Raw genomic sequence first — 25,141 nt, 5'->3', positions numbered from 1 at the left:
TACTATACTGTGAATATACCAAGCATATGTCCCATGAAAGATACCATGATGCCAAGCACATTCTTACCATAGATGATAGGAATATATCAAGAATATCAACTAAGGAGAGTCAGTAGGTGTGGGGTAGATCCTAAACAACTGTATATTAATAAAACTATATGAGTAGATGATAAGAATCCCTAAGTAAAACAGTAGTTTTTACTTCTAGAACATGCTAGATTGAAATGAGAGAGGTAAATATATGATCAACTTAACATTTAAAGCAAATTACTGAAGTTATGATTGATAACCTATACTGTGGTTGTCAAATGTCTGGCAAGGAATCACTAAGATCAATGTCTTTTATTTTTTTGGAAGATTTTATTTATTCATTTGAAAGAGAGAGAGTGCATGTGAGTGGGAGAGGGGTAGAAAGAGACGGAAAGGGAGAGAGAATCTTCAGCAGATTCCCCACTGAGTAGAGCCCTACTCCAGGCTCAATCCCATGACCCATGAGATAATGACCTGAGTAGAAACCAAGAGTTGGAGGCTTAACTAACTGAGTCACCCAGGTGCCCAGGATCAATGTCTTCTTTTTCTTTTTTCTTTTTTTAAGATTTTATTTATTTATTCATGAGAGACACAGAGGGGAGGGGGTAGAGACATAGGCAGAGGGAGAAGCAGGCTTCCTGCAAGGAGCCCAATATGGGACTCAATCCCAGATCCCGGGATCACGTCCTGAGCCGAAGGCAGATGCTCAACCACTGAGCCACTCAGGTGTCCCGAATCAATGCCTTCTATACATTATTTTAGTCAGGGGAATATTATTAAGATATCAGTGGCAAACACCCACTTATAAATGTAATTAGATTTCCCCTGGCTGGTGGAGATGAGGATGGTCATGCCCACGTCAGAGCATTGTGTTCACAGAACACTATGGGGATGACTACTGGGTGTCAGAATCCTTACATCCCAGGGAGCAGGGATGTCCTCCTCACTACCCCAGGAAGTTTTGAGATTCCCAACAGCAATACCAACATTGCTCAAAAGAGGCTTCCCATCCTTCTGGGGGTGGTCATGCTGCATCCTCTGTTGGAAGGTGGATTTGCTCTTTGAACACGTTCACAGATGATATATCTGCATCATGGAGTTTTTGGTCCTAAATGATGCATGATGATAAGTTTTGTAATTTTGAGTAATGGCAAAAATATCTAAGTAAGCTCAGCATTTCCCAGTAACCTGCGGGAGGAAGACCAACCGAGCGGCTGGATCAGGTGCCTTCCACTGAACGAGCATGAATGATGAAGCCAGAGGAGACCTGGAAAAACATTTAACAGGAGCCATAAGAGGGCTGAGTCTGGAGCTCGAGCACCTGTTCTGGGATTTGCTAATTTGAAACTGCAACATGGACAACAGACAGGGGACACAGCTGAGGCCCAATCCTGCTTCCAGGAGCTCAACAGGGGCAAATACATCAAACATGAAATAAAACGTGATGAAGTAGAAACCATGCGTGGAAGCCAGGAGTTTGGAATTCAGACACAGGAGACCTGATCTATGAATAACAGGAATTCCAGAAAGATCAAAAGGCCTGATGGAAGGAAGAGAATGAATAGTTAAAGAGACAGGGGAGGACCTTCCAGTTGAAGATGCTACTACCCCTTGTCTGATGACCATGCAGGAAAGCCCCAACGATGCTGTCTGAGGACCAAGAACTAGGGAAGAACACTTGGAAGATGGGAGGCAAAAGGGCTGATTTGAAGGGGGAAACTAAGGCCAGGCCCTTCCCAGGTGGGAGTGGTTCACAGGGCTCTCCCTATCCCTAGAAGGTGGATTCCAGACACAGGAGGGCCCAGGGTGGGAGCTGGGAGGTGATGTGGAGCAGCCTGGAAGGTGGAAGTCTCCATCCACCTGCATCCTGCCCTCAGCCCCTCAAGTGGTCAGTGGTCAGCAGAAGTGCCTGTTGCTGGGCGAGGAGGGGTGTGAGCTGGGTGGGGAGGCAGGCAGGCCCCGGAGCGGGTCCTCCCCAGAGGGTTGGGAGAAGGCTCCATCCTGGCAGTCAGCCTCAACCTGGGCTGCACTGCAGGAGCACCTGGGGAGCTGTTAATGCTATCGGATGCCAGGGCTGCCTCCAAGCTCAATGAATGATGAAAGCTCCCAGATGAATTAAATGTGCTGCTAATGTCGAGAGCCACTTCTGTGAAGGAAAACACTGTAATAATAGTGACATCAATAATTTTAAACTATCTTGGGGTGCCTGTGTGGCTCAGTGGTTGAGTATCTGCCTTTGGCTCAAGTCATGATCCCAGAATCCTGGGATCAAGTTCCACATCAGGCTCCCTTCAGGGAGCCTGCTTCTCCCTCTGCCTCTCTCTCTCATAGACAAACAAACTTAAAAAAAAAAAAAGAATTTTAAACCATCTTGGAAAAATCCAGGGGTTGTGGGAGGGAGTATGTGAGAAAGGGAATATCCGTTATGGATGGGGAATATGGAGAAAAGAAAATACAGGTGTTCTGAGTGTCTAGTTTTATTTTTATTATTTTTTTCAAAGACTTATTTATTTATTCATTCATGAGAGACACAGGGAGGGAGAGAGAGAGGCAGAGACACAGGCAGAGGGAGAAGCAGGCTCCGTGCAGGGAGCCCCACGTGGGACTTGATCCCAGGTCTCCAGGATCAGGCCCTGGGCTGAAGGTGGTGCTAAACCGCTGAGCCACCCGGGCTGCCCTGAGGGTCTCCTTTTAATTGGAGGAAGGCAGGTAAGCCATTTTCATGATTCTATGTATTATATAATTGGATATATTAATAAAGAGTTCAAAGTTTTAGGAGTAGGAAACTAAGCACAACAAATAAAATTGAAATAAAAATTCAAATAAAATTGAAATAAAAAAAATTCAGAATATTTAGATGAACAAGGTAGAGGACAGAGCTGAGGAAGACAGAATGGACAGATGTGAGCCAGCAAAAGAAGGAGAGTAGTCGCATGGGAGAAGGCAGATGAATAATGAATAATGGATTAATACAGCAAAAGGAATTGAACTACTAAATTTAAAAAGGCTGAAGTTCTTGGCCGTCTCCCCAACCCCCTAAAAAGAAGGAAAACAGAAGAAAAAAGACAATTTGAATTCTTGCATAGTCGTTCCACAGCTGATGAGAGGGGGCGTGTTCAGATCTCCAACTACAGTTGTGAGTTGTCTGCTCCTCCCTCTAATCCTGCCGATCTACGCTTTGTCTAGTTTATTTTTTTTTCTAGAACTTAATTTTATTGTAGTACATTAAGAGTCATGTATGCCAGGAAAGCCAGTAATTATTCATAAGCTTAGTAGTTCACCACAGTTTTAGAAAGCACATAATACATTCAAATAAGGCATTACAGAAAGTTTTGTAAAGAATTAAATGTGTCCTGCAATCCTTTTTAAAAGCCTTGGTCCATTCTGAAAGATCAACACTGAATTTTTAAAAATCAAAAGAAAAGTTTTTTCCCACAAAAATACATGAAGAACCACTTGCTGGCATTTATATTTTGAGTGCCTGGGATAACAGGCTGGTGTTCAAAGGCAGTTCATAACAGGTTGTACCAGGACTTGTTGCGTCTGATTTAGCACCAAGTAAGAGTAAATATCCCACTGAAGATGTAGCTGATTTTTTTCATCCACCTCTCATCGCCCCACTCTTCGTGCCAGGCCACAGGACATAAAAGCACGCATCCTTGTTGCCCTACGAAGAAATCAAATTCTCTTCGCTTTTAAAGGGGTACTCAGGCTACACACACAGGTGGAGTTCTTGCCCTGCTGACGGTGGCAAGGAAAGCCAGCAGCTGCCCACCGCTTACACTAGGAATAAAGTCCTTCAACAAACTCAGTTACCTTCCTGGTCCTTTTTAACCTCTCATGTAAATCCTTTTAAATGCTACTAATTTGATTAGTTTACTAATTTTGATTGTTTACTAATTATGATTGTTAAGCGTGTCAGGGAAATTCTCAAATTCTCCCCAGGCATAACTGATCTATTTCTACTTCCTGAGGACCCAGTATGCTTGCTTTTATGTAGGCCCATGGGTTTGCTTTTCTTTTATTTTAATTTGTCACTCATCACAGCAGATTTTACATAGTGATCAAAAAGAGAACCTGGCAAGTAGATCCTAAAGCACATACTTATGCTTCTTAACCTGAGTAATAATCTGAAAACACAAGACTAATTACATTTTCTGTTGATAATTCAACCTCAGTGCTTTTGTAAGAACTTCCAATGTCAATTTCTAATAAATCATTTTTTTCAATACACATGTTCTCAAAACCTGTCATAGGAAAGTAATATTTTCCTATATGCTAATTTAACACAATTTTATAACAGACTGAAAATTCTGAATAAACTGAAATTTGTTTATGACATAATACAGTATATACGGTTAAGTTTTTAAGTTTCTTAGTGTAAAGGCAACAGTGAATTTGCATCCTGAAACTAATCTGCATATCTGGTGGCTTGTTTTCTAGAATTTGATATGTTTCACAAAACCATGTACCACAGTACTAACGATGCTGAGTTTTGGCATCAGTCTACAACACATTTCTCTGACGAGATACTTTACTGAGTGACATGGAAATGTTTTTAGCTTCTCCAAAGAATAAGAAAAATTTTTATCAACCACTTACTCTTCTGAACAAAAGTTAATATTACTACCAATTGCTCTTTTAATTAGGACATCTGATGTTTTTAAATTACATATCCATAGAAGATACCCTGGGTAGACAAAAAGATGAATCTTAGTATCGGACTCATTTGGCCCATTCTTAATTTCCAGAATGAAATCAGTAGAAGTGAAACTAATATAATTTTCAAAGAATTCATACATGCCAGTCTCAGAACACGGAGCTTCTAAATGCACAGGCGAGGAGTCTCTGCTCATCTTCCTGGTGATGTACACTTTTCCTCATGGAGTAACTGATGCTTTCTGGTTTATTTGTGGAACTTTTGTTTGTAGGAAAGCATACACATGGGGCCAGATCTTGTTGGTTTCTGTTCCAGAGAAGGTTTCCAATACTCCCTTTTTCCCGTAATATTCCAGGACCGGCTGTGTTTGGACTTCATAAGCCTTGAGTCTCTTGACAGCCGTCTCTGGCTTGTCATCATCCTGCTGAATGAGAGGCTCCCCTGTCAGGTCATCAATGCCCACGGCTTTGGGAGGGTTGAATTCGATGTTGTAGACTCGGCCGCTGGCCGGATGAATCCAGCGCGTGGTGAGACGCTGCTTAATGCCTTCGAAGGGCACGTTCAGATTAATCACTGTGTCTAGCTGATAAGGTCCGTCCAGGGCTTCTGCCTGCAGAAGTGTCCTTGGAAAACCATCCAATAGCCAGCTATATTGGGTGAGGTTTTTCAGCTCATGAAGGGCCAGCCTAGTCATGACATCATCCGGGATAAGCTTCCCTTGGTCAATGAAAGTCCTGGCTAACACCCCAATTTCTGTGCCCCGAAGCACGTTGTCCCGGAGCAGGTCTCCGCTGGAGAGGTGCTTCAGCGCCAAGTGCTTGGTGATGCGCCACGACACGGTGCCCTTGCCGGTGCCCTTGCCGGTGCCCTTGCCGGTGCCCTTGCCGGAGCCCCGCGCCCCCAGGATCACGGCGCGCAGCAGCCGCGCGGACGCCCCCATGGCCACAGGCCACTTTGTCTAGTTTAAAACTCCATGGTTAGGCATGTTCATACTGATGAGTATTATGACTTCTAATGGTTGACGTTTTTATCCTTATCAGATGTCTTTTTTTTTTTTTTTAGAGAGAAAGAGCATGAGTGGGGGTGGGGGTGGGGCAGAGGGCGAGAGAGAGAACCTCAAGCAGGCTCCACGCTCAGCACAGAGCTTGACACGGGGCTTGATCTCACTACCCTGAGATCATGAGCTGAGCTGAAATTGACAGTTGGGCACCTCACCCGCTGAGCCACCCAGGCGCCCCATCAGTATCACTGTTTTAGTCTCTGCTAATACTCTTTGTCTTTCTATCTTTTCATCATGATATTAACAAACCCACTCCAGACTTCTGCTTGCCATTTGCGCGATACATCTCTTACCGTCAGTTCATGTTCAACCTACCTGTGCTTTTGTTTCCATGGTGTGTCTTTGCAGACAACGTAGAATTGGCTCTTGTGCATTTTCATTCATTCTGACAGTGCCTGTGATCAATTGCATCATTTAGTCCATTACCTTCTTTTAAAAAAAAATTCTATTTATTTATTTTTGTGAGAGTGGGCACGAGCATGAGCTGGGGGAGGGGTAGAGGGGGATTGCAGAGGGACAAGCAGAGTCCCTACTGAGCAGGGAGCCCTGTTTGGGATTGGATCCCAGGATTCTGGGATCATGACCTGAGCCGAATGCAGATGTTTAACCCACTAAGTCACCCAGGTATCCAATCTGTTAGCTTTTAAGTAATCCTTAAATTGGTTTTGTTTAGATTTGTTTATTATTATTTTATTATTTGTTTCTCTCTTTGTCTCCATCCTTTTATTCCTTTGTTCCATGCTATTTTGCTTTCTTTTAGGTTGAGTGTATTTTAGGATTTCCTTTCAATTTATCTATTGGATTTTGAGCCATATCTCTTTGAACTACTTTATAATGGTTGCTCTAGTGATTGTAATATATGTTCTTAGTATTTCACAGTTTAGAGTTAGCATTATAGTGAATATTTTTTTTTAAAGTAATCTAAACGTGCCGCATGGAGCTCAGATTCACAACCCTGAGATCAAGAGTCACATGCTCCACTGATTGAGCTTGCCAGGTGCCCCGAGTTAGAGGTTAGTATTGTAATGCTGTATAATATGCGGAAACATTGCAGTCAAATATCTGTGTTTACCAGACCCATCCTTTATGCTGTCTTATCATATGTATCACTCTTGTGTGTATATCAACTCTACTATATAACATCATAATTTTTGTATTGAGCAATTCTATGTGTTTTAAAGAAAGCAAGAGGAAAAAGAATGTTTTCTGTTTACAAAGACATTTAAAATTTTTTCTTTTTTGAAATCTTTTTTTTAAGATTTTATTTATTTATTCATGAGAGACAGATAGAGAGAGAGAGAGAGAGAGAGAGGCAGAGACACAGGCAGAGGGAGAAGCAGGCTCCGTGCAGGGAGCCCGACGTGGGACTTGATCCCAAGTCTCCAGGATCAGGCCCTGGGCTGAAGGCAGCGCTAAACTGCTGAGCCACCTGGGCTGCCCGAAAAAATTTTTCTCATGCTTTTTATTCTTTCTGAAGCATCAAGTTTCCATCTAGCACCATCGCTCTTTGACCCAAAGACCTTACTTTAGCCTTGTGCATTGTTCTGTAGCACATGTTTGCTGGCAACAGGCTCTCCTACTGTTCTTTTATCTGAAGTGGTCTTGGCTTTCCTTCTTGAAGAATGTCTTCTTTTCTTTTTTTTTTTTTTTGTAAATTTATTTTTTATTGGTGTTCAATTTGCCAACATATAGAATAGCACCCAGTGCTCATCCCATCAAGTGCCCCCCTCAGTGCCCGTCACCCAGTCACCCCCACCCCTAGTTCGTTTCCCAGAGCTAGGAGTCTCTCATGTTCTGTCTCCCTTTCTGATATTTCCCACTCATTTTTTCACTGAGCATAGAATTCTTAGTTGATGATTTTTTTCTTTCAGTGTTTTAAATGTGGCTTTTTAAATTTTGTCTTGTGGTCTCTATACTTCTGATAAAACATGAGGATTTTTTGGAATCCTTGTTCCCTGTATGCAATGTCAGTTTTCTCTGGCCACTTTCAAAACATTATCTTTTGCTTTGGTATTTAGCCATTTGATTATGATGTGCCTAAGTATGATTTTCTTTGCATTTATCTTTATTGTCGTTTGCTGAGTTTCTATAATCTGTAAAATTGTCTCTTTTACCAAATTTAGGAAAATTTTTGCTATTTTCAAATATCATTTCTGCTCCATTTGCTCTTGTTTCTCCTTCTGAAACTCCCATTATCTATATGTGAAAACTTTTGTTATTATTTCATACTTCCCTGATGCTTTTTTCATTTTTTAAAATTCTTGTTTCTATCTGATCTTCAAATTAGATGATTTTATTTATTTATTTATTTATTTATTTATTTATTTATTTATGAGAGAGAGAGAGCGAGCAGGGAGGGGCAGAGGGAGAGGGAAAGAGAGCATCTTAAGCAGGCTCCATGCTCAGGATGGAATGCAACACAGGGCTTGATCTCATGACTCTGAGATCATGAGCTGAAACCAAGTGTCAGACACTCAACCAAGTGAGTCATCCTGGCGCCCCTAGATGATTTCTATTGATCTTTCTTTATGTTCATGTATTTTTTTCCTGTCATTTTCATTCTGCATTCTGCATCCAGTCTAGTGAGTTTTTTTTTTTTTTTACTTGAGATGTTATCTTTTTTCAGTTCTGGAATGTTCCATTTGTTCAATTTTTATAGTTTTTATTTCTTTTTTAAAAGATTTTATTTATTTATTCATGAGAGACACAGAGAGAGGGAGAGAGGCAGAGACACAGGCAGAGGGAGAAGCAGGGTCTCCGCTGAGGGACCCTGGGATTAGGACCTGAGCCAAAGGTAGATGCTCAACCACTGAGCCACCCAGGTGCCCCTATAGTTTTTATTTCTCTGCTGGTGAACAATTTCCCATTGTTTCATCATTGCAAGCATATTTTTCTTTACTTCTTTGAGCATGGGTAGGATATAATTGCTTTGAAATCCTTCTCTGTTAATTCTAATATCTGGTCCTTTCAAAGGTTGTTTCCATTTATTGTTTTTTCTCTTGAGAATGGGTCATATTTTCCTTGTTCTTTATATCTCAAGTATTTTGGGTTGTCAGATATACCAAATATTGTGTTGTTCAGACTATATTTTGTTGCATTCCTCTGAAAAATATTGACTATTTTTTTGTTTCAGTAGACACTTACTTTATGAGAATCAAACTGCAAACTCTATGTTTCTGGTAGCAGCCCAAGTCTCAGCTGAGTTATTTGTTCTTTAGTTCTGTATTCTGATTCTTCAGACAAAACCTCCTGAGTTTTCTGTTGTGGTTTTATCTCCCCCTATTCTCAGACTTAAGCCCTGAAAACAGTAACTCACTCAGTACCATTCTCATCTTTCTTTCTTTTTTTTTTTTTTAAACCATCTTAACCATTTCTTAGTGTATAGTTCAGTAATGTTAAGTATATTCATATTGCTGTGCAAAAGATCTCTAGAACTTTTTCACTCTGCAAAAGTAAAACTCTATACTCATGCAACTCCCCATTTCCTCCTCTCCCCAGTCCCTGGTAACCAACATTTTACTTTCTGTTTCTATAAATTTTACTATTTTAGATATCTCATATAAGTAGAATCAAACATTTTTTTTGTGTGTGAGTGACTTATTTAATTTAGCATAATGCAATCAAGGTTCATCTGTGTTGTGGCATGAGACAGGATAACTTCTCTTTTTAAGGCTGAATAATATTCTATTGTAGGTATATATAACATTTTATTCATTCATTCATTCATTCATTCATTCATTGATAGAACCAATCCAAATGTCCATCTCTTGGCTACTGTGAATAATGCTGCTATGAATATGGATGTGCAAATTATTTATATCTTTTAAATGTCAGGTCCTTCTTGAATCTTCTTGCTTTGGCTAATTTTTCTCTTATTTTTTCTTTTCTTTTGTTTGCTCATTTGTTTTTTAAAGTAAGTTCCACACCCAATGTGAGGCTTAAACTCATGACCCTAGATCAAGAATTTCATACTCTACCAGCCTGGTGGCCCTCTTTCTTTCTTTTTTTAGATTCAGAATTCATAGTCATTATCTGTTGGAAGGTTGGGTTCAAAAGGAGATTATTTGGCTATAATGGAATTAGAGTTGACAGTGAAGTTGGATTTTAACAAATATTGAGCCACATGTTATTTATGAGAGCATAATAAAACATTCATTTAAAGAAAAATTGAAATAAAGGAATGAGTATACAGCAGGCATATACAAATAACAAGAAAGCTGGAGTGGCATTAATAATATCAAATAAAGAGGAATTCAAGGCCAAAAACATTAACTAGGTGAAAAAGGTATTATATAGTGAAAAATGATAAAATCTATGAAGAAAATATAGTAGTGATGAATTATTATGGATCATGCTACATAACAGTCAAATATATAAATTAAAAACTGAGAAATACAATGTTTCTTTTAATAGATACATAGTACTTATCAGGTACTATTTTAAGCATATACACAAAAATAATTAGAAAATTTAATAGATATATATATAGGATGTTCATATGCCTATACACATGAATAACTATATAGATAGATATTAATAAAATGTATTCTTCCCTTGTACTTATTAAAATAATTTCCACAGCTATCATATACTTGGTCACAAAGAAAACCTTCATAAATTTCAAAAGGAGATAATTTTATAGACTACATTCATATCCCAAATACAGAATTATAATATGAAAGAAAAATATCTTAGAAACTTAAGAAGTAAATATATACCATTTCAAATAACTCTGTATCCAAAGAAGATAAAACTAAAATTATAGGGGCATCTGGGTGGCTCAGTTGGTTAAGCACCTGACTCTTGATTTTGGCTCAGGTCACGAGCTGGTGTCATGAGATTGAGCCCTGTGTGGGGTCTATGCTGGACATGGAGCCTGCTTGGGATTCTCTCCCTCTCTCTCTCTGCCCTTCCCCACCAACTCTCTCTTTTACTTTCAAAAAAAAAAAAAAAAAAATCCAAAACCAAAACCAAAACAAACCCCTGGTATTACAAATCATCAAATAGTGAGAGAGGTTATTTCATACCTAAGCCCCAATATATAGTCAGATCTCTATACAGAGCAAAATTGTTAACTTTAAATATTCTTATAATTAAAAAAGAAAGGTAAAAACTTAGTAAAACTGTTGATTGATTGATTGATTGATTGTAGGCTCCATGCCTGATGTGGAGTTGAACTCACAACCCTGAAATCAAGGCCTGAGCTGAGATCAAGAGTCAGACACTTGACCAACTGAGTCATCCAGATGCTCCTAAAATAAATATTCAATTTAAGTAATTAATAACAGGAAAACAAAGTAAAATATAGGCAGTATGAACCAATAAAAAGAAAAGGCCAAATCAATTAAATACAAAAGAGGGAGAATGTGTCTTTGTGCATATGGACAGGCATATGACCATATATATTTGATTCAAATAAATGTAATTTGAATACCTATATATGTAATTTGATTACAATCAAATTATATACAAAATTGATATATACCAGTTGATACCAGTTGATATATTACTTAGAATATTTTCAGTTTACAGAGATAAATTTCTGTTATAAAATAGAGGGGAAAAGTTTAAATAAAATGTTAGCAAACTGTATAATACAAAGCAGAATTTATTCTATTAACATAATTACTTACATGAACTGATTAATGGAGTAAACCCATATGATTCCTTACATAAATACCAAGAAGATATTCCATAAAATTCTTCAGATATTCCTAGTTAAAATTAAAATGAATTAAAATACAAATAGAAATAAATTAATTAAACATGATAAAAACCAAATTATCAAAAGGCAGCTGTAAGTGTCACAGTGAATCCTGACATGTTGAATCATTTCTATTAGAAGCAAGAGAGGCATGTCTGTCATTACTATATTATTAAACTTTTTTCAGAAGCTGTAGTTATTATAGTCATGTAAGAAAATAAAATGTGTCATGTATATGTAATATATATGAAATTTTAAAATGGTCTTTATTTGTATATAATGTAATTGTATACCTGGAAATCTCAAGAAACTCCAATAAAATCTATTAGAATTAATGAGTTTATTAAGTTTCTGGGTAAAAGAAAAACATTAAAAATTAGTAGCTTTTATTTATATCAACAATAATGGATAAGAAGTTAAAATATAAAAATCAAATCTCATTCACAGTGGTGATAAAAATATATAAAATATTCAGGAATAAATTTATCAGCAACCATATAGAGCTTTGTATTATGAAGAACATAATTTTATTCTGAAAGACACCCACAAATAAAAATGTAATAGAGAGACCTACAATGTGTCTGGATAGGATGACTTAACAATAAGAAGTGAAAATTATCTAAGCTAATAAATATATTTAATGATATTTTATCTTTTTAAAGATTTATTTATTTATTTTAGAAAGAGTACAAGCAGGAGGGGCAGAAGGAGAGGGAGAAAGAATCTTCTGGCAGACTCCATGCTAAGTGTGGAGTCCCATGCTGGGCTCGATCTCACAACTCTGAGATCATGACCTGAGGCAAAATCAAGAGTTGGAAGCCTAACTGACTGTGCCACTCAGGCACCCCTATTTAATGCTATTTTAATCAAAATCTTATTTTAAAAAATTTGACACTAGGAAAATGACCTTAAAATTTATTGGAATAATTAACATCTGAGAAGAGCCAAGAAAATTTTATTTTTATTTACCTACTTATTTATTTTTAAATATTTTATTTTTTTATTTATTTAAGAGAAAGAGTGAGAGAGAGAGAGCACAAGTGGGGGTGGGGGCGGTGGCAGGGGACAGAGAGAGAAGCCGACTCTATGCTGAGTGGGAAGCTCAATACAGGACTTGATTCCAGGACCCTAGGATCATGACCTGAGCTGAAGGCAGATTCTTGACTGCCTGAGCCACCCAGGCACTAGAGTCAAGAAAATTAAAATCAAAACTGTTTAGCAACTTGTCTTTCTGAATATTAAAATCCATGTTAAAAGCTACACTGATAAAAGCAGTATATTGGCATGAAAACTGATAAATATATTCATAGATATGTCTGTATATTCAAATATATGATGCTATATAAATAGTGCAGACATGCTTTGCTGTTTATCTGGATGAAAACAGAGCCCTACTTTACATTATAGGCAAAATTAAATTCTAGAGGTATCAAGGCTCTTGTTATTCATAAATAATATAAAATAACAGCATTGCAATTCAGAGAATAAGAATTAGATAAATTTACTTTTTATAAAAGGCTAAAGACTAAAAAGTACAAAATTTGCAAAAATTTATAGACTAAAAATTAAAGTTGTAACTTGACAAAGAGCTAATATTTCTATTATGTAAAGAACCTCTAAAGATTAATAATAAAAGACAACTCAAATAAAAAGGGGCAAAACATGAAGGCAAGTATCAGTACAGGAAATGTAAGTGGCTAAAACTCATGAAAAATATGCATTTCTCTTCTAGTAATTAAGAAAATGTAAATGGAAACAAAAACAAAAATTTCGTTTTCATTTTCTCCCCAGTGTGTTGGTAGAGACCAAAAAGAGTGATCATTGGTCATGAGGATAAAGGAAAAGAGGATGTTAATTTATTTGCTGTGGAATATTAATTGCTACAATTTCCATTTCTGGAAAGAAATCTGATAAAACCCCCACCATTTTATTCAGCTTAGCATAGTGTTTATTGAAGCACAAACATATAAATTCTGAAAAATTATTGGCTGGGAAATATTTGAACAAGTTATATATTTAATATTCAGCAGATATTTAAAAAATGAGGCTAGAACTATTTTTTTTGTTTTTATTTTTTTTTATTTTTATTTTTTTGAGGCTAGAACTATTTGAATTAACCTGGGCAAATGTTCAGGATATATCAAGCTAAAAAATCAATATGTGCCCCATGTTCCCATGTCTGTTTTAAGAAACACACACACAAAAAACAAAAACAGCAACCAACCAACCAACCAACCAACCAACCAACCAAAATAACCTCTATGATGTATTAGGATAGATTTAGGTTTACATCAAAATTTTAATATTGATTACCATAAGAGCATGGTACTAGAGGGTGTGTCAATGGTTTAACTGCCTTTGTAATAAAAATAACTGATTTTCCCCCCAATTTTGTTGAGATATAACTTACATATAACATTGTATTAGTTTAAGGTGTACAATGTAAGGAATTGGTGTGTGTGTGTGTGTATATATATTTATAGTGAAATGATTACAATAGGTTTAGTTGGCAAACACCACCTCACACAGTTACAAAATTTTTTCTTATGATGAGAAAAATAACTTAATATTTTAGAAGGTTGGCAACTGTGGGTAAGTCCGAAGAGCATAAAGTAGGAGGTGTAGACCTAGCCCCACCCTTAATTTGCAATGTGACACTTTATGCCTTGATTTTCTCATCTCTTAAGTGTGAGTAGTAGTGATTGTCCTACTTACCAGGCTATAGTATTGTTGTAAAGATAAAGTGAGGGATGAAGACAAACATAACTTGGTTAGAAGATGTTGAAATGCAAGCTATTATCCTCAAGAAAATTTTCTAACGTTCTCAACTTTTATGATGCAGGTGACAAAATCATCCGAGGATGCATCTTCCCTTCCCAATGGTGATGTAGTGGGAGAGGTACAGAGCACCGCAGAGGTAAGAGTTGATATCTTGAACCATCTTCCCCCAGACTAGCTTCCTCAGAATGTCTGCTTGGTTCTCATTTTTTCTGTCATTCTACTTTACATAGATAGAAGATCTATCTATCTATCTATCTATCTATCTATCTATCTATCATCTATCATCTATCTATCATCTATCATCTATCTATCATTAATCATCATCATCCATCTCCATCCATCATTCATCCATTTATTATCTATCATTCAACTATGATATTCATCATCCCTCCTTCCATCCATCCATCATCCATCCATGTATGTATTCACTATCTATCCCCTATCATCTTTTTTTTCTCTCTAAAATGATAAAACCTGCTTCCACTTAAGCAACAGAAAGCAAACACTGCCTAAATATCAAATCATTTGGAGTTTTCTTCATAAGCCTTAAGTGGGTGAATTACAAGCTTCTCATTAGTGAGTTTATTTCTCTACCAGGCACATGACTCAGATCTATTGACTTACAACAGCAGGTCCAATGAGCAATATAGGGGATTGGTGATTCTATACTCTAGTGGCTAAGTGACCTAATAAATAGGAAGTCTATGTTTGCTTTGTTTGTATACTGTGTATCCAAATAAGAAAACCATAGCATGTGTAGTTTGGTTTTCCCTTGAAAGTTTATCTAAGGTTAGTGATACCATGGTTTGCTTTACGACCAGGGAACAGAGAAGACTGAAGAGGCTGGAGAAAATGAGGCACAAAAAGAGGACAATGAAGATGCAGGCAACCTCACTGAATCTCAAGAGAAGAATGTGAGTGTTTGCATTTTGCACCATAGTTTTCATTGGATTCAGGTCAACAAGCATTGAAGCACCGCCCAGGTGCCAGGAATCTTCCTAGGCACACTGAAGTGAGCCCAGAAGTCAGGAGCTGAGGGTTCATCCAGGAAGGAAGCAGGAGGAACCGTTAACCACTGTGGTCAAGGCAGGTAGGGGACTAAAAGGAAACCAAGGAAGGACCCTGAACCCAGGCCTGGAGGGACAGGCTAGACAAGGCTTTAATAATCTGTAATTGTGTTGTTAGGGTTAGGTTCAAGTTTTTTATAAAACAAGGAACCTTATGAGTATTGATGGATTCCCAGCAAAACACCTGCCAAGAACACTGCCTGCTTGGGACACAGAACTAGAGGGGTTGGACATTTTGTGGGAAGCCGACAGGAGCTGGGGAGAGAGAAGGGGGGCCTCAGGGAGGGAAACCCACACTCAATTCAGATCCAGTCATGGGAATATCAGCTGCTCCAAGGTCTGTGATCTAATTCTACAAGGGTCCTAGTTCAGAGGCTACAGGATAAAGGGTAGGGGGTATGGGAGGGCTGGGGTGACTCTAGTTCTAGAATGGCCAAGCTGAGAGAATGGGGAATCAGATGGGCCACTGAGTCAAGGAATACTGAGAATGTAACCAATAAGTCAGGTAAGGGGAGACCCTGGTGCACAGGGAGCTGAGTGGATGGGGTTGCTGGCATCGGGCTGAGCCAGTGGTAGAAATGCACTAGGCCAGTTGTAGCAAAGACTGTTTACTGAACCATGATGATTTGCATCTTTACCTATTTATGATTCTTTTTACCTATTTATAGATACGTAGACATCTTTTAAGATAGTTGGACTCTCATTCCCAGCAGATGGAATGTGGTTAGGAAGGGTACTAGGGAAACATGCTATGGGCGTGTTGGGGTGGGGGTGGGCATCAATTTGTCTGCATCTTAAGGAATTGAAATTTGGAGGGGCCAGGGGAGTAAATTCCTTATATTTAAAGATTGCTGTTTCAAAGTGTTGATAATTTAAGACTCTTTGAAGTCTTTTGTTTGGAAGAAAGACAAAAATCTTTAATCCTGACCCAGAATTTAGATGGAATTTCATGGCAGTCTGTAAAATCAGAAATAATAAATTTTAAATTAAATATGGTGACAATTTCATTACCCCGTAATTTAAAAATCCATGTTTTTATAATGCAGATTTTACAGGAATTGCCTAGTGCCCTCTTACAGTGTTATCAATTTATACTTTTTGAAATCCAGTTTGGTTCTTTTAAGACAGAGAGACAAAGATAAGAAACATTACATCCCAATCCCTTTCTCCTGGGGACTGAGAGGAAGGTAGCATTTTCATAACTACAGCAAGGATGGGTCTGCTTCCTCTTCTCAGCTATTGTTCAGGGAGGTGGTAAGCCATCAAAACCAGCATTTTTTTTTTTTTATTGAGAACACTTTACAAAGTAAATTATAATTTTGTGAATCCTGATAGGAATGAAAAAAAATCATTTTTGTTATTTTCACCTGAGCTGTGATGAAAAAATGACTAAGTAAAATCATTTTAATTTTAGATGAATGTATTATTCACATTCATGATCAAACTCATTTTTCAACTCTTTAATAATATTCTACATAAAGATAGATTCTGACTTTTTCCAATTTGACAAGTGATCCATGCTCTTTAACCTACTTTAATCCAGTTATATAAAGGAAAAGAACCCCATTGTCAGTAGGCATTACAAATGACATAATATGATTGCCTTTGGGATTGAATATATAGGGTAATGGATTGAAATTTGAAAAGGAGACAAAACTATCTGATATTTAGAATGGCTGTATTTTGCACTTGAAGAACCTCCTATCCATTTTATTTTTCATTTTTCATTTTTTTCCCTCTTATACATTTTAATAATTTTGGGGTTTGTTCCTATCTATCTATCTATCATCTATTTAAAGAGAGAGTGAGCATGCACATGTGCATGCAGAGGGAGGGGCAGAGGAAAAGAGAATCTCGAACAGACTCATTGCTGAGCGTGGAGCCAGATTTGGGGTTTGATCTTACAACCCTGAGATAATGACCTGAACTGAAATCAAGAGGTGGATGCTTAACTGACTGGGTCACCCAGGTGCCCTTTGGATTTGTTTTTAAAGGTTAAGGTGGGAAGGCCACCTAGGCTGTTCGTCATGACACCTTTTGGCCCACGGTGCCCGCAGGCTTAGATGAGGCTTATTTGTAGCAAACAGAAAAGTCCATTAGATTGCTGTGTTTTGCCTCTTTAAAACTTGATTTCCAAAGTACTCGACCCATCCTCGTAGGTTTTTCTAGATGTTATAGCTCAGATCAATCTGATGCTTTTTAGATGAAACTCTGGCTCTGTTGAAAAGCACCTGGAGGAGATGTTACGGAGTCCTACCTTTTGCTCCTTCTGGCCCATTTCATTCAAACAGATCAGGGCTCCCTCTGCTTGCTCCATGGGGGATAGAAGGAACATAGTACCCGTCGGCCTCCATCTGGTTCCTAAGACGTGTGACAAGAATATCAGCTTCCTTTATTTCTCGAACAGTGTGAGATCTACTTCACGCCTCCACCTCATGCTGGTGGGAACTTCCATCAGGGTGAGGGGCGTTGAAGACCCACTCCCTCCCCAGGGACTTGGGTCACCCCGAGTCATCAGTGGACGGGGGAGAGGGCTCCGATTCTTTGTGATGGTCACTCTGTGACCTGGCTGTCCTGCTGCCTGTAGTAGCTGTTGGGCGCTGCCCCTCGGCTGGGCTGGGCCCTCTGCCCTGGCGGGATGTTGGTGGACATGTCTCTGATGGAGCACAGTGGCTGCCCCTGGGTGCAATGTCCCTTCTCCTGCCCCTCTGTCTTCAGTCTGGCTGCTTCCATCAACCCAACTCCAAGCTTAAGCTCCAAGCCCCATTGTTTAAGGACCATCTAGCTTCATTGCCTCTCCTAGCTAGCCTAGGATTGAAAAAAGAAGGCCTAGGAGCCCAGAACCACAACAAATCTGCAGCTATCTTCTTGGAGTGTGGGAGCGGCACTAACCCTCCTCCCTTTCCCCATTTTGTGTGGTATGAACCCAACCTAATTCATATCCTAGTGGTCTGTTACACTATGTATGACAAAGAGTACGCACATATCTTCACCTTCTATTTTGAAATAATCATAGACTCACAGGGACATTGTCCAGAATCCTGTGTGCCCTTCGCCTGGCTGCGCCCAATGCTGACATGTCAGGGAGCCATGGTACATGGTGGAAACCAGGCACGTGGTGCTGGTGCCTCTCTGTTAAGTAGACTACAGACCCGATTCAGTGTCCACCATTATTTCACACCTTTCATCTGTGTCTTAAAAACCATTCATTGGTGTGTTAAGGACAGTTTTCAAGTGTATCGTGGTAGCAACTGCCTCCAGCAGCTGGCCGTGATAAACCAAGTGATGAACCACCTAAGTGAGGTGTGGGCTTGTTCATCTGATCCAACTGTCGCACGTGCTCACTCAGGTTGCACTTGATGCCATTTTAATGCGGAGGAGTATTTATCTAAGAATAGCGCTCTTGATGTAAAAAAAAAAAAAAAATCAGAAGTGGAGACAGAAACCGTGACCTCTTGTAATGAAATGGCCTCCCCTGACCACCAACCCCAGCAGCCCAGCTCTTAAATGCCAGATGCCAGGATGTGCACTACCCATGTGCTGGCAGGTTGGGGGCATTTGGGAGGCAGGATAGTGAACACTGGGAAGACCGTTCATTCATGCCTGAGGAGATCTCCTCTGTTGCTCCAGACCCCAGTAGAGGGGTGACTCTGTGGTCGCCTTCCCTGCTGGCCTGGAAAGGACAGGGGGCTAGGGCAGAGAGGCAAGGCTTGTAAATGGTACCTGAGGAGGAAAGGAAGGAAGCAGAAGGTCACCTCAGCTTCAGGGCACACACTGGGGAAGGGGCTGCAGACTGGGGGCCTCATGAGCACTTTATGGGAGACTGTACCCGCTGCACCCACTGAAGTAATATTATTTTAAGCTGTGTTCCCTGCCAACTCAGTGGTCCTCTCCAAAACCTTTTAAGACCTTGGCTTGACTGACTACATGATTATGGCTTGCAAAGTCCACTCGGCTTCCTCCAAAACCTGTCCTGAGGAAAGTTGCTTTCTCGAAGGGCAGATGTTGGCTTAGGTTCTTGAGCTGGTAAGTCTCAGGCCTGAAGATGGAGAGAACTCTGCCCTTGTCCCTGACATTTCCAGCCACTCTGAGGCCACCTGCCCCCCTCAGGTCACTCTGGGCTGGCTCTTGGCTTCCTTCCACACCAGCCACCTGTCCTAATCAGCCACTGCCTGACACTCACCACAACCAACACCTGTCCCTAGTCCTGGCCACTTGCCGCCTCTGTGGCCTGCCTCACTGGCCAAGTTCCCAACAAGAATAGTTGCTGGTGAAGGTTCTAAGACTTTCTACTTTTGGGGCTTCCCCTGTCTAACTTTCTTTACAATAACAACAAGGTAAAATGATTTTAGGTTGTAGCTTCGTCCAGTGAATGGTGCATAGCCTGTCCTAAGATTTGCAAGAACTTAGCTCAATTGACCATGTGATCACAATGATCTTAAAAAAAACCCCAGAAAACTTTTTACCAATATAATTTTTTGTTCATCATAAAGGTCCGTGCAAGCATTGAATATGAATGACTGTTTAAGGTTCTGCCTAATTCTGATATTTTACAATTCTGTGACCTAAGGATGGAGGTTTAAGTTCTGTTTCCATAATATATCCCCTTCCTCCTATGAGGAATTCAAGGCAGAAGTAGCATATATAAATGCATCCATTCAACCTTTTATTGACAGATTGTGCTGCCATATGCCAGGAAGAATTCTGGGTACTGGGGACAGAGCAAGGAAAATGACAAAGTCCCTGCTCCCACAGAGCTTATGTTCTAGTAGAACTGGTGATCGTAACATCTGGGTTCTTCAAAGCATATTCGATTTTTTATGATATTCTTTTCTTTTTTAAGATTTTATTTATTTAGGGATCCCTGGGTGGTGCAGCGGTTTGGTGCCTGCCTTTGGCCCAGGGCACGATCCTGGAGACCCGGGATCGAATCCCACGTCGGGCTCCCAGTGAATGGAGCCTGCTTCTCCCTCTGCCTGTGTCTCTGCCTCTCTCTCTCTCTCTGTGTGACTATCATAAATAAATTTTAAAAAATTAAAAAAAAAAAGATTTTATTTATTTATTTATGAGAGACACACAGAGAGAGGCAGAGACACAGGCAGAGGGAGAAGCAGGCTCCATGCAGGGAGCCTGATGTGGGACTTGATCCTGGGTCTCCAGGAACAGGCCCTGGGCTGAAGGCGGCGCTAAACCGCTGAGCTACCCTGGCTGCCCCCATATTTGATTTTTTTGTGGTGAAGTATTTCTGTAAATTCTCTGGGCAATTACTTTCCCCATTTAATTAAGAAATTGAGGTCAATTCAGATATTGATGGAGTCCTAGGTCCCTCGGTAACTGCTGCTGGCTAAGCTGTAAAAGTTGAGACTTGCGCTTATTCCTGTAAGCCCCCCTACTGTCCTCCAGCCTCCCTTTAAGGATAACCCCATTTTTAACAGTGTCTATCTCGTTGATGCATTTGTTTCAGCTGAATTCAGTTCATACAAATAACTGAATTTAGAAAAATGTGGAACTCTATGTAGCTGATAATTCTCTGTTACATATTTTAATTTGATCTCCTGTGAGTAAGAGGAAAATTAATGTTCTTCGAGATCCAAACAGTTACTGGCAGAGTATACGTTCATTTATCTGGTCACTTAGCACATTTATTGAGCTGACGTCTTGGTTCCAGATAGTGGCTGGATCCTGGAGATCCAAAAAAGAATAAACACACAAGTCGTGCCCCAAGGAGTACACAGACTCCTCAGTGAGATGGATAAATGATGGTCATGGGAACAAATAAGGGGGTCCTATAACTCAGCCTATGCATCAGAAAATTCTTCCTTGAAAGTGTCATTTTAAGGGACGCCTAGGTGGCTCAGTTGGTTAAACATCTGCCTTTGGCTCAGGTCATGATTCCAGGGTCCTAGATCCAGCCCCACATTGGGCTTCCTGCCTAGTGGAGAGCCTGCTTCTGCCTCTGCTCCTCCCTCCACTTGTACTCTCTCTGGCTCTCTCTTTCTCTCAAATAAATAATTTTTTTTTAAAAGAAAATGTCATTTTAAGCAGTGTCCTGGAAAGTGTGGCCGATGTGAGAAAGGGGCACGTGGTCCACATGGCTGAAATAAAGAGTGGTGAGGGACATGGCAGGGTCGGGGGTGGGGGTGGGCAGGGGCCTGATTGTGATGGCCTTTTGGCCATCCTATGAATAATGGATAGAAGTTCCTTGAAAAGATGGAAGTTTTTCAACATGAGGGAAGCATAGTAAGGTGTGCTGTCTTTTATTGCAAGATACCTGGCCACAGTGTGGAGAACAGGTCAGAGATAAGGAAGACTAGGGCACCGTGCCCCGAGTGAGAGAAGCTGGAGGTCATGGATGGGAGGGCCAAGGCATGGGCAGACTTAGACAGTGCTAGAGACGTCCACTCAATACGTTGCTGAGAAGCCAACAAGCATGGACCTCTCTTTTCTTGGACATTATTTTAGCACTAAAACTTGGTGTGTTGAAAGGGGGGTAAGGATTAGTTTGGAGATTCCCTGTACTGGGCAGACCTGTGGGGCTGACCCGGCCTGGCCAGCTGGAGCAGCCTTTCAGGTTCTGTATTTTGCCTGCCAGCCTCAGAAATCTGATAGTGTGGTTCCGGAACTGGCCAAGGATACAGGGCTGGACTGAGGGATGTGGTGGGTCCTTATCACCACCTTCCATGATTTTGCCTTTTCTGTTATTGATCTTGAGATGTAGCACGGTAGAGTAGGAAGGACACTAAATGAGGGGCCAGGAGCCCTAAAGTCAGTCCTGATTGTGTTGCTTACTTGTCCTCTGACCTTTGGCAAATTGCTTAACTCTGTGGCCTCAATGTCCTCATCTGTCCAAAGGAGGGATTGAGTGAGAGGTTATGGGAATGCAAGATTGCTTTCAGCTCCCCCAAGTGCAAGATTCCGTGAGCTCACTGCCTGAGTAGTAAGGCATGAGGAATTTTTAGGGACTGCTCCCTCCACTTAATTAAAGCGATTTTATTTATTTATTTATTTGAGAGAGAGAGAGAGAAAGAGAGAGAGCATGAGCAGGGGGCATGAGATGGGGAGACTGAGGGAGAGGAGAGAGAAAATTTCAAGCAGACTCTGCACTCAGTGTGCAGAGCCTGACACAGGGCTGGATCCCATGATCCCGAGACCATGATCTAAGCTGAAATAAAGAGTCAGATGCTCAACCGACTGAGCCAACCAGGCGCCCCTGTTTGTTTAATTTTTAGACTCAACTTAAAACTTACCTGCATTCATATTTTTTCTTCAATTCCTATTTATGGACCTAAGGAAGAGGCGAGAGAGACAGTGACAGAAGAGGTACAGTAGCATATTTAACAGCGGTGCTTAATAAAAACATCTTTTAGGTCAGAGAATTGCAGCTTAGCCGTGTTCTCCTTGTTCTTCAATATGAAGAAGCTGATGTAGCCTGCATCCCAGAAAATCCTCCTTTAGCCTGCTGGGAAGGGAACTTTAGCAAGTTGGAGGTAAACGTAGCAAAGAGACGTGGATGGAGAAATAGGGTGTGGTCATGGACCATTCCTGAGCCTCCTATGGGAAGGTGTTGTCTGCAGAGTTGGGCTGGGCTGGACCAGGTCATGCTTCCATTCTTCCCCTCCTCCTTTCTGTGTAGTGTGTACAGTTAATGCAGCTTGCATGGTGTTTAGTGGTGTTGTTTTGATTGCCACCTATTCACCTTATTGGTGAGGGAAGGATTCCCTTCCTGTGGTCATGGGGATGGCTGATACACAGGACCTGACACCGGGCAGATGAGATTGATGGCAGTTTATTACATATTCTCCATATTCTTACATGTTCTCTAATGAGAACATTAGCACAGTGTAGGGACACAAGGGGAGCACTTGGGACAGTGTGAACAGTTGGGGGTGTGGGAGGCAGGCTTTGTGGTATCAAGAGGGCAAAGTGTGCCTTGGTTCACATGGAGAATGTGATTGGCTTGTTGAATAATTCCAGGGGATGGACAGGCACTGTGCCCGGGTACTCGGTAAAGCAGGCTGCTTGGGTAGGAGACCTAATCTGTGGGAGCTTTGGCCAGTGTTTAGGCCATTTCTGGCCTTCCAGATTTTACTAGATGTCAAGGTAGCACATAACACTGAGGTCAGTTTTAGATGTTTTACTATAGCTGTGTATCATAGAAACTATGAAGTTTAAACATGCAGCTGCTCTTTAAGTGTCTGGAAGATATGTGACATTAGGAAACATAACATGGTGGGAACCTATCCAGGGAGAGCATTACTGATTTGGGAAGAATTTCTAACCTGCCTCTTCATCTTGAGGTTATACTAAAGCACTGGTTCTCATCCACTGGTATGCAATAGAGCCTCCTGGAGCCTGTCTCCCATGGCCAGTGGATGAGACCCTGTAGGCCTTGGTCTGGCATGCCTTCAGTTGTCTGATAGAGTTGAGGTTGAGAGTCTATCTTCATTTTAGAAGGCCAGGATTGAAGGGGGTGAGAGATCACATAGATAGCAGGAGGCTCCAATTCGCTGTTCGGGGCATTGCCTACCTCTTTGCCATCTTCCTAAGCCTATAACAGAAAACACTCACTGAAAAGAAAGAAAAGGATTATAAAAGGAATTAAAATTAAGGATGTAAAGGAAACATATGCATTCAATAAGATAAAGGATTGAAAAAAGAAATGTCTTCTATGAATAAGGTAGAGTAAGAAGAACTTAAATGTAAAAGAATCAAGAGTCACAGAGATAAAAGATTAAGAATCCTACAAAATAAATATTCAAGAATTAAGAGTACTGAGGATATAAGATTTAAAAGCACAATTAAAGCATTAAAAGATAAGCTGGAGGGGCTCTTGGGTGGCTCAGCTGGTTAAGCCTCTGACTCTTGATCTCAGCTCAGGTGTTGGTCTCAGAGTTTTGAGTTCAAGCCCCATGTTGGGCTCTGCTCTGGGTGTGAAGCCTACTTAAGACAAACAAAATTTAACTAGAAAATAGTTTTAAAGCTATTAAAGATACAAATTAGGGAAATAAGATTTATCCTCTGTAATGGAATACAGTCTATTATTGGGTTGGCTGATAGGTTTGTTTATGGAGTCTGTGCTTAAATAATAACCAACATTCCCAGGTACAATGGAAGACCTCAAGTCCTAAGTTTCAAACTTCAGTTGGTTTGACCAACTGAAGAAGTCACTTCAAGTGCTCAGTTATAAAAACGTAGAGGCTTAACACTTTTACTCTAACTTGAAATATATAAACGTGTACTTCCTGCCATGTTTTTTTTAATAAATTAATTTTTATTGGTGTTCAATTTACCAATATACAGAATAACACCCAGTGCTCATCCCGTCAAGTGTCCCCCTCAGTGCCCGTCACCCAGTCACCCCCACCCCTCACCCCCCTCCCCTTCCACCACCCCTAGTTCATTTCCCAGAGTTAGGAGTCTTTATGTTCTGTCTCCCTTTCTGGTATTTCCCACACATTTCTTCTCCCTTCCTTTATATTCCCTTTCACTATTATTTATATTCCCCAAATGAATGAGAACATACACTGTTTGTCCTTATCCGATTGACTTACTTCACTCAGCATAATACCCTCCACTTCCATCCACATTGAAGCAAATGGTGGGTATTTGTCGTTTCTAATGGCTGAGGAATATTCCATTGTGTACATAGACCACATCTTCTTTATCCATCATCTTTCGATGGACACCGAGGCTCCTTCCACAGTTTGGCTATTGTGGACATTGCTGCTAGAAACATCGGGGTGCAGGTGTCCCGGCGTTTCATTGCATCTGAATCTTTGGGGTAAATCCCCAGCAGTGCAATTGCTGGGTCATAGGGCAGGTCTATTTTTAACTCTTTG

General features: G+C 40.3%; 3 protein-coding genes across 4 annotated transcripts in view; 1 reads left to right on the top strand and 2 right to left on the bottom strand.

Annotated features, from left to right (window-relative positions):
* Nucleotides 1-25,141, bottom strand: part of LCA5L (lebercilin LCA5 like) — a 280,078-nt gene that overhangs the window by 82,351 nt on the left and 172,586 nt on the right. The gene's annotated exons all lie outside the window — the stretch shown is intronic.
* Nucleotides 1-25,141, top strand: part of SH3BGR (SH3 domain binding glutamate rich protein) — a gene marked incomplete at its 5' end in the record, with an annotated part of 65,843 nt that overhangs the window by 33,173 nt on the left and 7,529 nt on the right. Inside the window, 2 exons of the mRNA XM_025987273.2 lie at nucleotides 14,297-14,371; nucleotides 15,057-15,149. Of these exons, the coding sequence (XP_025843058.2) occupies nucleotides 14,297-14,371; nucleotides 15,057-15,149 (168 nt within the window). The remainder of the gene's footprint in view (nucleotides 1-14,296; nucleotides 14,372-15,056; nucleotides 15,150-25,141) is intronic.
* On the bottom strand, nucleotides 4,648-5,630 carry LOC112910958 (GTP:AMP phosphotransferase AK3, mitochondrial-like). 2 transcript variants are annotated; one of them, XM_025987268.2, is made up of 2 exons: nucleotides 5,434-5,630; nucleotides 4,648-5,337 (listed from the first exon to the last, which is right to left on the bottom strand). In XM_025987268.2, exons 1-2 carry the CDS (start codon nucleotides 5,628-5,630, stop codon nucleotides 4,911-4,913), a joined length of 624 nt encoding a protein of 207 aa, XP_025843053.2. In that variant the 3' UTR covers nucleotides 4,648-4,910. The 2 variants fall into 2 exon arrangements, with proteins under 2 accessions (XP_025843053.2, XP_025843052.2); XM_025987267.2 differs by having other exon boundaries at nucleotides 4,648-5,630.

This window comes from Vulpes vulpes, chromosome 15 (assembly GCF_048418805.1).
Source record: "Vulpes vulpes isolate BD-2025 chromosome 15, VulVul3, whole genome shotgun sequence".
In the NCBI taxonomy this organism is placed as follows: Eukaryota; Metazoa; Chordata; class Mammalia; order Carnivora; family Canidae; genus Vulpes; species Vulpes vulpes.
Note: the sequence above shows the minus strand (reverse complement) of the source record. Positions and strands in the feature narration are given on the sequence as shown.

Coding starts and splice junctions, on each gene's coding strand:
- LOC112910958 (XM_025987267.2), bottom strand. CDS start 5,630: ATGGGGGCGTCCGCGCGGCTGCTGCGCGCCGTGATCCTGGGGGCGCGG.